This window comes from Sphaeramia orbicularis, chromosome 10, assembly GCF_902148855.1.
Source record: "Sphaeramia orbicularis chromosome 10, fSphaOr1.1, whole genome shotgun sequence".
Lineage (NCBI taxonomy): Eukaryota > Metazoa > Chordata > Actinopteri > Kurtiformes > Apogonidae > Sphaeramia > Sphaeramia orbicularis.
Window position 1 is genome coordinate 29,981,107 of NC_043966.1, and position 12,643 is coordinate 29,993,749.

General features: G+C 37.7%; 1 protein-coding gene across 2 annotated transcripts in view; it reads left to right on the plus strand.

The window, feature by feature from the left end:
• Positions 1 to 12,643, plus strand: part of LOC115427021 (A disintegrin and metalloproteinase with thrombospondin motifs 2-like) — a 160,470-nt gene that overhangs the window by 61,811 nt on the left and 86,016 nt on the right. For both annotated transcript variants that reach the window (XM_030145367.1, XM_030145366.1), the window contains exon 3: positions 9,907 to 10,078. In XM_030145367.1, the coding sequence (XP_030001227.1) occupies positions 9,907 to 10,078 (172 nt within the window). The remainder of the gene's footprint in view (positions 1 to 9,906; positions 10,079 to 12,643) is intronic.

Below are 12,643 nucleotides of genomic sequence, written 5' to 3' on the forward strand. Positions count from 1 at the left end.
TTCCACCGCTGCGTACCTGCTGCACTGAACTGTGAATGTCACACGGCCGTAAGTGGTATTGGTGTATTTGTATCGGATATCTTTTACGAGTACGAATATGAGTACACACACTGAGTATTGGGGCTGATGCCCGATACTCGTATCGGTATCAGTGCATCCCTAGGTGGGATCATTTGGTCCCACCTCTGTAACACCTCTGGAGGTAGTAATAGAGTCATGATAAAGGTGGAATCATGATTCTGGTATGCGATGTAAAAGGAACACCTCTTGTTCCGCAACCAAGGTGTGACGTTTTGATGACGTATTGCGTGTGTGACCACCGCGTTGGGGGGATTTAAAAATGTGCATGGGCCGTGTACAGTAAACAAACATATCAACGCAACCAGAAAGATGTCGAAGTGGGGAAATGCTGAGATCCAAGAATTAAACTTAAAATCTTCACTGCTAAAATAAGCATTGCTGTGCTCTGTACGGCCTCCATTGTTGATTTGTGAACACCGCTATGCTCGGGGTATTTCTGACATGCAAGTTATAAGTCACACTATACGCTGCGCTGCATCATCGCCCCCTTTCATTCCAGAGCGCAGGTCCGCTGTGTAAAAGTCCAGCCTGTCTCACCTCTGTTACTCCTTTGGCTTGGCTGTGGAAATCGGTCAGTGGTAGAAAAAAGGTGGGATCACGATCTCCCGTTTTTTCCAGGACCTCTATGTAAAAGTGGCAATAGATTGTTCAAATGGAAATATGTATATATATAAGCCTAGTATATATATAAGCCTAATATACAGATAGTTTGAAATTCATTCCCATTATTAATGCTTAAGTGCTTTTGAGATTGATGTTAATTGATTCATATTTATTTAGCAGGTATTTATTATGTTGACTCTATTTGTAATGAAGTAAATGTAGTCAATTTCAGACATAGATAATGTGTTTTCAGTATCAACATAATTTGGGGGTGGGATTAAATGGGCCATTTAATTGGGTATCAGCCTTTAAAAACCTACTGTCAGCGGTACTCTAATTGAAACTGAATGAAATATGACCTGAAATAGATCTGACAGACTCACCATTTTGTAAAATTGTCTTGCAGCTGCTCCAACAAATGTCCACATTCACACAGCATTCTGTATTTATATAAGACAAATGCATTCATTACAGTTCGGATTCCCCTGACTCTCATGGTTCGTTATTGCCTTTAACAGAGCACTTGAGCAGGTGACAGCTCAGATTAAATCATCACGGTAAGCAAGTGTGTGCTCTTGTTAACACACATATCCAGTTGTCCGGTTCCATTGCAGTCAGCATGCTCACTGTCCTTTACAAATCCATTACAAAACAATTAATAAGCTTCAGTCAAAGGTCTCACCTGAGGGATTAGAGATTTGACAGGAATAATAGGGAATTTTCTTGCTTATAAAAGACAGACAGAGTAGATTTCACCACATCATTAGTATCCAGTGGAGAAGACTCTGTTGTTACCGCTGTCAGAATTAACATGGGATTCACTTGTAATATTTAACTTTATTGCATCTGCATCTTTTTCACTTCCTATGGCAGCTCATTTACACTGTCCTAATGGTTCTGATGTTGCTGTTATCAGAAGTCTGTAGTGGATCTCTTTTGTACGGTGGCGGCCACATAAACAACCTTTTCCCAAACGTGTGAGGTGTGAAGAACAACAGCACGTTCGGCTGCAAATAAAACAAAGCAGCATGTGACAACACCATCGTACAAAGACATAGATGCACCCAATAGCAGAATAAATCCGTTCATATCTCAGTGTTGTGATGTACCAAACATTAGTCCACTGATGATGTAAAAACTATCATTTCAGTAAAAGGCTGAACAATCTTTGCTTCATTACTGTGGACATTTTTTACCCCACCCCCCAAAGGGGAGGCAAGGGGTATTGTTTTTGGTGCAGTTTGTTTGTTTGTTAACACTCTAGTAGCAAAGCTATTGGTTCAATTCATACCAAATTGGGTTTATAGATTGCCAATGACCCAGACTAGATCTGATTACAAATTAAACATTTTTATGAATTTTTAAAATCTTTTTCTTCCATTTTCTTATAATGGGCGAAATTTCAAATGTGACCCAGAATCAATGTCATTACATTTTGGGAGAAGTAGGTGAAAGTTTCAGTTTTTCAATCTTTTTCTTCTCCCATTTAGTTATAATGGGCGAAATTTCAAGTGTCCTAAAAGATGTCAATTTTGTTTCAATTTACTTCAAACTTGGCACATATATAGAGGCAATTGATATGCTGACATCACCACATGCATAGACATGTAGACATCAGCTGGATTGATGCCAAAATAAGCTACATTATGTGCGAGGGGCGGGGTTTGTTGTGCCTGGCACCACTTGTTGTTGGTAATAATCATTTGTATAGAGCAGGGGTGCCCAACCCTGGTCCTCAAGAGCTACTATCCTGCATGCTTTAGATGTTTTCCTCTTCCAACACACCTGATGGTCATTATCAGGCTTCTGCAGAGCTTGATGATAGGCTTATCATTTGAATCAGGTGTGTTGGAAGAGGGATTCATCTAAAACATGCAGGATAGTAGCTCTCGAGGACCAGGGTTGGGCACCTCTGGTATAAGGCATAATACAAGATGTTATTGGCTCTCAAGAATATTGGGACACATCATATCTACAGCTTGGACTTGCCATTCATTTGAAATATTATCATGATAAAAGTGTTGGTGTCAGTTGTTGTTAATAATTCTCACAATTATTAGGTCTGATCTTTTAAGTTTAACCCTTAAAGACCCAAACATCCACTAGCAACCAAAACCATCTACTGATCTAAAATGTTTAATACCTGCCAATCCACTAATCCTATCAATACATGTAAATCATTGGTGTAAAATGCAGTTTTTCATCTTTCCATGGTCATCAGATATGACTTATTTGGACATTCAGAGGCTCTGTAGTGAATGTGGAAACACTGTCTTTTACAATATTAATTCACCAGTAAAACCCATGGAGTTTGATAAAAACCAGCGGTCGTAGACACTTGTTTTATGTTCAGTTTAGGGCTGCACGATTAATCGATTTTAAATCGACATTTTTTAATTAGGACGATTTTTAAAAAAGGGGAATCGTCAATCAATTTCATCTCTCTCGTGCCTCCCAGCCGCGCACCTTCGGGCTACCGTAGGCTCTTCTTCCTATCTGTGACAGAGGTCTTTCACAGAAGTCCGTGTAATGACCGGACTTCAAATCTGTTAATGAGCCCGCAGTAGTGATACCAATGTAAGCCGTGGTTTCCCGCAACTGAAATATAGTTGCATGGGGATCACTCATCTTACGTTGTCCCGGATCCGTACCGTACTGTCTTCTTCCTAACCGGGTCCGGGTCACAGGGTCAGCAGCCTCAGCAGAGGAGCACAGACAGCCCTCTGCCCAGACACATCCACCAGCTCCGGGGATATTATCCCTCCAGCGTGTCCTGGGTCGGTCTCTTCCACGCACGGATCCCCCAGTTTAAATAGAACCGCATGGGGATCACTCATATCACTTACATTGACTTACATTGGTATCACTTCTGTGGGCCCAGATACCCCAAAAAGAAAAAAAAAAAATTAATTTATTTCTCTTACTTGCTAAATATTTCATTCACAATTGTAAGTTCTGTAACACAAAACCAAATATTATTTATTTTTTGAAAGATACTGAACTTTATTCAAAGCTGTTAGATAAATCTGGAACCAAAAAGGCTCTAAAACCATCAGTATTTGCTCTGATTTGGACATTGTATTGTAGTGTATTCCCCCTGGCAAACTTGTTATGTTATTTTCTTGTTGTATACATTGTTTGTATACTCTACTTCATTCAATAAAGATTTAATGAAAAAAACTAAAAAAATAAAACTTCTGTGGGCCCATCATGTGATACCATCACAGATTTGAGGTCGCAGCAGTGCCTTGCATTGTGGGCTGCTCACAAAAATGACATGCTGACTTTTGTTGTCTTTTGTAGTTTTACCCAAAAATTGAAATTGAAAATCGGGCTTTTAGAGGAAAAAATCGGGATTTTATTTTTTGCCAAAATCGTGCAGCCCTAGTTCAGTTAATGATATATTTTCAGTTTTCTCTGTTTTTTGATACAATAACCCTCAAGTTTAATCTGAGCTTTTATGAACATCTACATGATCAGCAAATTAAATATTGGAAAATACCAGATTTTCACTGGAAAAATGCAAAATACAGAGGATCATAATAAATGGTGACTTGTCACTTATGAAATGTTAAATATAGAAAAAAAAAAAATAATTGTTTGGGAACTACCACAAAAGTAGCACTGGGTCTTTATGGGTTAAAGGTTGATTTTTCTTTCTGAGTGACAAATATTTACATTGTGCAGTTATAAAGATAGCTACATAAGAAGTTATCAAGTTGCCATTCAAGCTTACAGTTAGCTGTGATGGATCTTTTGGACACAGGTCAAAGGTCAAAGTAGGCCATTAAATAACATTATTTGATTTTCAACATACTCTATTTCCATTCACTCTTCAGATTGTAACTTATTGAGGACATGGGACATACAGTAGGATGGTTAAACAAGTAAAAGTGAAGTTAAGATAAAGAAAAAGATCAAATGGGAACATTGAAGGTGTTAATTCTACATTAATTCAGTCATTTTACATTTAAGTCTATTATTATTAGCTTCATTCGATATTATGATAAAGTTTGGTTAATCACAGCAAATTGTGTGACAAATTTTTTTTTTTTGATCGACTGATTATTCTGTTCAAAAACAAAAGAGCAGATGGTATTTCCTCCACCGGTGTGTTGTCAACAGTATGTGTTGCCTTGCCTATCTTCAGACATTCAGATGTTTTGTTGTAGTGGTGGGTAGACAAACAGATGACAGCATTTCATATAAAGTAGGAAAAACTCGACAGTGAGTCAGGTGTGCAGTGATACTTTTTTTCTGTAGTGTAAAAATCTTTATTAATCAGTAAAGATGATGATAAAAATGCAGAAAGCAGCCATGTCTCATAAGGGAAGAGGGGCTAATAAGTCTCATTCTTACACGTCAAGCCTAATAAAATGTTTTCACTCTCAGAACCCAAAGGACTCCAATGAATTTACTGTAATAAGAGAACAAAAAGTGGAAAGGCAAAGCTGCAGAAATCCCTGAACAGGGAGGAGTGAGGACCAGGGAAAACTGTTGTTTTCTGGTTTTCTCAAGCCTGGTTTACTTCAGAGCCACGTGTCACATTGTTGGACAGCTACACATCATGTTGGATGCTTAGAGTATTAGCTTTTCAACATGAGACGTTTAAAGACTCACACTAGACACTGAAAGACACTGGAATAATAATTTTTTTTGAACAAACTACAAACCAATTATTAATAGAAGAATCAAAATTATAGCATTTTGTAGGTGTAAATCGTTTATGACTGATGAGCCCAATGAATTAATTACTTTTTAGAAAGTGGTGGTAAATAATATAACTTTTGTGCTTTGCTGAAAAAACAGTTGTAACAGAAAGAATCGTATTGTTTAGTATAAAGCAAAGAAAAAATATTGCCGATCCCTCTGCTGGAATATAATGTAAACTTTTTTTTAAGCATGTTACTGGTTAAATCTAAATAATTGCAGGATTATGTTGTAAAGATATATTGTTGTTGAGATTAGCAGAGATAGAGATTGCTCATGGATGGATGGATGGATGGATGGATGGATGGATGGATGGATGGATGGATGGATGGATGGATGGATGGATGGATAGATAGATAGATAGATAGATAGATAGATAGATAGATAGATAGATAGATAGATAGATAGATAGATAGATAGATAGATAGATAGATAGATAGATAGATAGATAGATAGATAGCCTTTCAAACTAACAGGATGTACGCTTTTGGAATAATCTTACCATCAGGTACAGCTACAACCTCCAAACTACATGATCAAAATTTTAAGTTTTGCTAAAATATTATTTGTGCCTGTGTGCATGTTTTTCTTTTGCTGAGATTTAATCATTTTAACACCACAGCTCGCTTTCCTACCAGCAAATGTTTCATCAAAACAATGTCTCCCCGGACACTATTTTGTTAAGACAGTCATTGCATCCTGCATTTAGCATCAACCAAGAGCAGTGTGATTCATTTAAAGGAATAACAATAATAGTGGACTGAGCCAGACCTCTATGCCGTGCTATCAAAATGTAGAGATATAGATCTGACTATGCAAGACTACTTGACAATATTTTCTATTCTTTTAAGGAAAGAATATAAGGTTAATTTCTTGTTTTTACTTTGTTGAAATTTCTTTTTTGCAGTGCATGGTTGGTCTTTATTCATAACCATGACTCTCCATGTGGCCCTGAACTCCGTCTTTGAACCTCCTGTCTTGTGTTGGCACATTGTGTCATCTGGTGGTGTACTGCCAATGAATCTGAATTTCACTCTCTTGATGTGGACATAGTGTTTGGACAAGCCCCCCTGTAATCCCTGCGACTAGGACTTGTGCTGCTCCTGCTTTAGAGGAGATGAAGACAATGCTTCTCACTATGAGAATGTGTGCAGACACTTTGATGCTTTATTCACTTCATTTTTTCAAAGGACATGTCCAGTTCTTTGGCTGCCGCACACCTTCCCCTCTCTCTAACCCACCCCCACTCCCACTCTCACCCCCACACCCCCACTATGCCGGCTCTGATCGATCCAACCATGTCTCCCAGTCCCACATGTCATCTTTTTTCTTTGACACAGCTCTCCTCTCTCCACTGCTTGGTATTCTGGGGTGGGAATGCATGCACCATCAGATCCATCAGCTCCAATCGGAATGCCGCACCACGGCTCGGGGAAATGGAGGGATGACGAAAGAGAGAGAGAGAGAGAAGGAGAGAGAGAGCATTGGAGAGAAAAGTAGAGTGAAAGGGGAGGAAGGGAGGGAAGGAGTGAGGGCAGGTCAGTGGTTGTCGACATCCTTCCGGGACCAAAGCCTCAGACTGACAGGGAGAAAGAGAGAGGAGGATGGAGAAAAAAAAAAAAAGAGTACAGGCAAGAGAAAGAACCGTTTTATTTCAGAGGGGCCACTTCTGCTAATATCCATTTCTTTTCAAATCAGCACCTCTGAGGTATTCAAGGACCGTAGTACTTCTTATACTCCATTTCCTTACAACTCTAATGATATATTAAGCAGCACACTCACTTATCTAGGACTGTCACCAACATGAAATTTTAGTCATAGTAAGTGAGAGTAATTGCAGTTTAAAAATTAATTGCTCATTTAACACCAGCAGAACAGGATAACACACATGCACATAATGATATTTGTTGACACTGAACTCCACTAAAAAACACTTTACTGTTTACAGATAAATAAATTACATTTCCAAAGATTAGTACTGAAATGCACATGTAAATGACTGATAATTGAAGCACCTCAAGAGCACAGCAAGATAACAACATGAAAAGGCTACCAGTGTTTTATCAATGATGGAATAATAATACTGCTATCCAGATGTTTTCAGGCAGCTGAATGGAAACAATTATCATGATTATGAAAAAAAATGCAGGTAAATCAATCAATTCTGGTAAGATTAAGTAGTAATCTTAAGTAGTAAGTCAGTGTTTTTCAACCTTGGGGTCGGGACCCCATGTGGGGTCGCCTGGAATTTAAATGGGGTCACCAGAAATTTCTAGCAATTGATAAAAATACAAATAAAAACTTACTAATACAAAATCTATGGTGAGTTGAGAGAAACCATCACAATACATAAAAGACATGACAAACTGTGAAGCTGAAACTGAAGCACTGTGGTACTGTTTATCTGTCAAATGTTCATTGTGGTCAGTTTCAGATGCTGCAGCTCTTTCATAATTCATAGTTTGAGTTATTGTTTGTTCAGTATTAATTGTCAGCCTTGTAAATCCAAGCTGGACTGACTGTACATATCCTGACCAAGGAAAATCAAATTCTCACTTTGTGCAGTAATCTACACCTGGTTTTTCTGCCTCCATCCATAATGATATACATTATATAGACTAAATGTCATCTAAAATTAATGTTTATTTGCAACATAGTATAGCAAACTATTACATGATCAAAAACAAATTAATTTCAGCAAAAAAAAAAAAGTCTCCATTTTGAATGTCTGGGATCACCAGAAATTTGTGATGTTAAAATGGGGTCATGAACCAAAAAAGGTCGGGAACCAGCGTAGTAAGTGTTTATCCAGGACAACAGATGGAAATAAGCTCATCTGCTAAATCTGTTGCACCCATCTTGTTCTTTGCAATATACACTGTCCTGTTACTAAATGGATAAATACAAATAATTGTGACAGCCTCACTTACATCCATAAAAGAATAGATCACTAGAATAAATCAGCCCAAAATGACAGTGAAAAATTGGAATACGATATGCAGACCATGTATGCATATTTGTTAGGTTCATAAACTGTGTCTCTTTTCATAAATCACATATCATGCAGATAACAGACAAACAATTGCTGTTGCCTCAAAAAAATAGAATGTTAAATACACATTTTGCGTAGATTTATGCATTTCTGTAGGAGTAAACTTGACCCAGTGGCTGTGAAAGATATAAACGCCAAATATTTAATTATATTTAACAAGGAATGTAACACTCGTTTTTTTTAAAGTCAAAAACAAAGCAATGCATGACTGAAAAACCATCAGAGGTAAATTTGATCCATTGCTGGTTCCAGTATTAATCATTCTGGGATCATTCTGAGATGTGTGAAGCATCATTAGGCTTGACTTAGTCATTGCTATTTAATTTTGTAAATACAAAATGTGACAAATAAATACTGTGCATGTTAAAATAATGGAAAATAAACCAATAACTTAGTACAAAACAACTGTTGGTGGAAACAATTTGTTTTTAATGTAAGAGGATAATTATTTTTGTCAAGACTTTTGTTGTAGAACAAACTGATGAGTAACATACTTCATTTATTGGTCATTATTGGATGTTATAAGTTAGACTGTTGTTTTTTCTGTGTAGATTGTTTGATCAGTACATGGACTGGCAGATTAATGCAGCATGTACACATATAGTAACAGAGAATTGAACTAAAATATCGGAACCATTGTCACTGACATCCTGTATCAGCTGTTTAGGTCAATACTATAATGTAAACTGTATTTTCTATCATCGATTCACTTTCCTTCAACTCATCAATGCATCATCCACTCCTTCTCCTGTCTAAGTGACGGAAAAAGTAGACAAGCGCTCATCATATCAATGCTCTTACTCTTCTTCCCGTCTCTCCATTGCCTCTCGCTGTGTGTTCTCCCCAACGGCTTTCCTCTACAGCAATGCGTTGCCTTGGTAATTACTAGTTGTCTTAAACAGACAGATGGAATAAGAGAGAGTGATGGGCAATTTTCCCAGGGCCTGTTTTCTCTGTGTATGTGCACGCAACTCCTTTTTGCGTGTGTTTTCTGTTTACATTCGTCTTTACTTAGAGTCTTCTTCGCCGCTCTAACACGCTCTCTTTCCCTGTGAGTTTGCATTTGTGCATGTGCATGTGTGTGTTTGTGTGAGTGTGTGTAAGGCGGACATGGGGAATTACCTGACAGAATGTGTTAGTCCAAGATGAGAGTGGGACAGTCTCATCTTCTGCTGTTGTGTTAGCCATTTCAAGTGCCAGGTGTCACTCCATCCCTTTTGCACGGACCCGAGAGGAATCACTGCTGTCCCCTCCTCTACTCTTTCCTCCCAGCATACCCTAAACGCAGCATTAGAGAGCAGCAATGTGATGTTTTTGCTTTTAAGTTTCACAGAGAACAGGAAAGACAGACTGAAATGAGGAATAGATCTTAGATGAGGGACACACAGTTCACGTACTTGTATCCATGGTACCCAATTAATTTTACACACTCTTCCTTAACGTCCTATTCTTCATTTCAGGCTGGTATGATCAGAATGGAGCAAGAGGAGTTTTTTATCGAGCCTGTGGAGAGAGGCGATGGAGTGATCGAGGAGGAGGCAGGGGGAGGAGGGAGGACACACATCGTCTATCGCTCTTCAGCTGTAAAGAAAACACCCATCAGCAGCGCAGCAGCAGACTTCCACTCTAGAGGTCAGTCTGTGGCGCCCACTGTGCCATCCTTCCCCTTTATGCACCCTTCACTTGATGCTTCAGTGCAGTACCCATCACTTGTCGTTAAAATAAAAAAAAAAAAACAACTCCATGTTAAAAAAAATGGAGCAGCCACTACTTGAAATCATCTGAAACTAATCGGAAACCCAAGCATGAATATTTAAACCCACAGAATGAAGTATTTCCAGATCAAAATATCTCAAAAAAGCTAGGCCTATGTTGTATGTTTTGTTGATTTTATAGATGGAGTCCAAAATTAATCCAGCACAGAAGTATCTTAACATTGTAATACCATTTATGGCCACTGGGGGTGTCTAACCCGAGCATTTCTCTAAAATGACTCCTTTTACTATTTTATTCTAGGACTCATTTTGGTCTCATTCATTTTATTTTGGTCCTCTAATAACTGATCTGGTCCCTCTTTAGGTTTTTACTCTGTTAATAAATTCTCAGGTGGGTTATTTAATAAAACACCTGTTTTCCAGCCAGACATCTCAGCTGTAGCTGTGATTAATAGGTCCCACTTACAAAACTCAATTACTTCAGCAAGACTTTTTGAAGTTTAGCATTTTATTAGTATACTGTTTTGTCATCAGTAAGCAAACACTTAACATTAGCTCCTCCCATTTCTCCTATTTTCTCCAAATATGGTCATTTATGACTCCAACATGGCGACAATCAAATCACAGACTTAAAAAATGGCTTAAAAATAGCAGTTAAGTAACTAACGGGTGATAGTATGTTTCTTCAGTCTACAAGTTATACACAGTCTGTAGTTGTATGAAACATTTCTAATGGTGTTTAAATTCTGAGAAATCTATAATTTATTTATTTATTTTTTCATTTGGTCTCCTGTCAGTGATGTTATGCCATTAATATGATGTGAAAAAACTGTAAGCTATTTGAATTAATCACCTCTTCAGAGAGACTAAGTTGTCTTCTGTTATCATTATAATAACAGAAAATATTACAAGCTCTTCTGTTTTGCTTGTATTGCAAAAATCATGTGGAAGTGGTGGATCTGCATGCACTGTGACTGACATAATCCATGATTGCTTTGATTGAGAAAAAATGTACTGTCCATTTAAGTCTTCAAATGTGACTTTTTATGGATCTATAGGGACTGCATTTATTTTCCTTAAACCGTGGAAGTGCTGTAAACCCTTTCCGCCTTATGCTCACCTGGTTATATAATCATGTCAACCTATTGTACACCCAGACTCAGTGAGTCACATGGAGAGCATACCCTGCTGTCAAAAAGATTACATCTACACACACTTGAAGGCATCTTCCTGCCACTGAGCTGATTTTCCCGTGACAAAGGAGTGGCATATGGAGAGACGTGTTTGATTGGGAAGGTAGCACCCTTCAGATGTTTTAGGGAATTATGTGCTGTCGTGGCTTTGTTAACAATTAACAGCTGGCACTCGAGTGTGTAGATTCTACAGATGAAGTCAATGAACTGCAACAACATGATGGTTGCATCATTTAAAAGGAACACAACCATAGGATTAAGGATGCATGACAAATATGTGTCCTCAAGATGTCAATATCATCATATTCCCAGAAATAAAAAAAATCTCCTTGTTGTGGCTAAAGATGAAAAATAAAACATGTGAAAAAAAGAGCTTTGTCACAGTAAAATTAGGTTATTCGGCTTGCCTCCGAGCGGTATTTTAACCAAATTAATAAAACGACTATTCCTTTTTCCTTTTAGCTCCAGAGAAAATGAGAAGTATTATTAAGCTAGAAGACACACATTATATACAAATAACAACTTTCATTCTATTAAAAGGTATTATTGTTTATTTATAGTTGTTACTAATTATCAGCTTTAATATTTTGTTTCATTGAACTCTGAAGGAGCAAACACTGCACATAGACTATTAAAATACAATGAAATGTTCAATAAAAAATGTATACAAAGTGCTTATTATTTGGTAAGACTAAATTCTGGACAATAAATGCATTTGTTTATTACCAATGAAAGCCCAATAAAGGTATTTTTTTTTATTCATATGTTTATATATTTTTCATTAATTTGTTTGAAAATCACATTGTAAAACTAAAACTATAAAACAAGTAGGATCCCCATAATTCTTTGCTGTAATATTAGGTTAAAGTAGAAGTGCACAGTACGCCTTGGGCATGTCAGTAGTAGTGGCTGTCCTCTGTGATTGATCTGATGCCTGCAAGTCAATCAATTCTGACCCTGACGAGTGCAAGAGTCTGCATCTCAACTAATCACCAAAGTGGGAATATTCTCAAAGAATAGCGTCTCCTGTGTTGTACTAGCTTTATAGTGAGTGTATTGCAATGGATGGATGAGATCTGCGTCTTCCTATTCTGAGCAGTTGACTCGAGAATGCCTAATAATATACAGAGAGAGAGAAAGAGTTTCCATAGGAACACCCAGTGAGGACAGACTGCATTAGTGTAACACAGATCTGCTCCCACTGTTACTGATACCTGGCAGTACATCCACACACACACACACACACATGCACACACATACACACAGGAGCACGCACACACTGAAAAAAA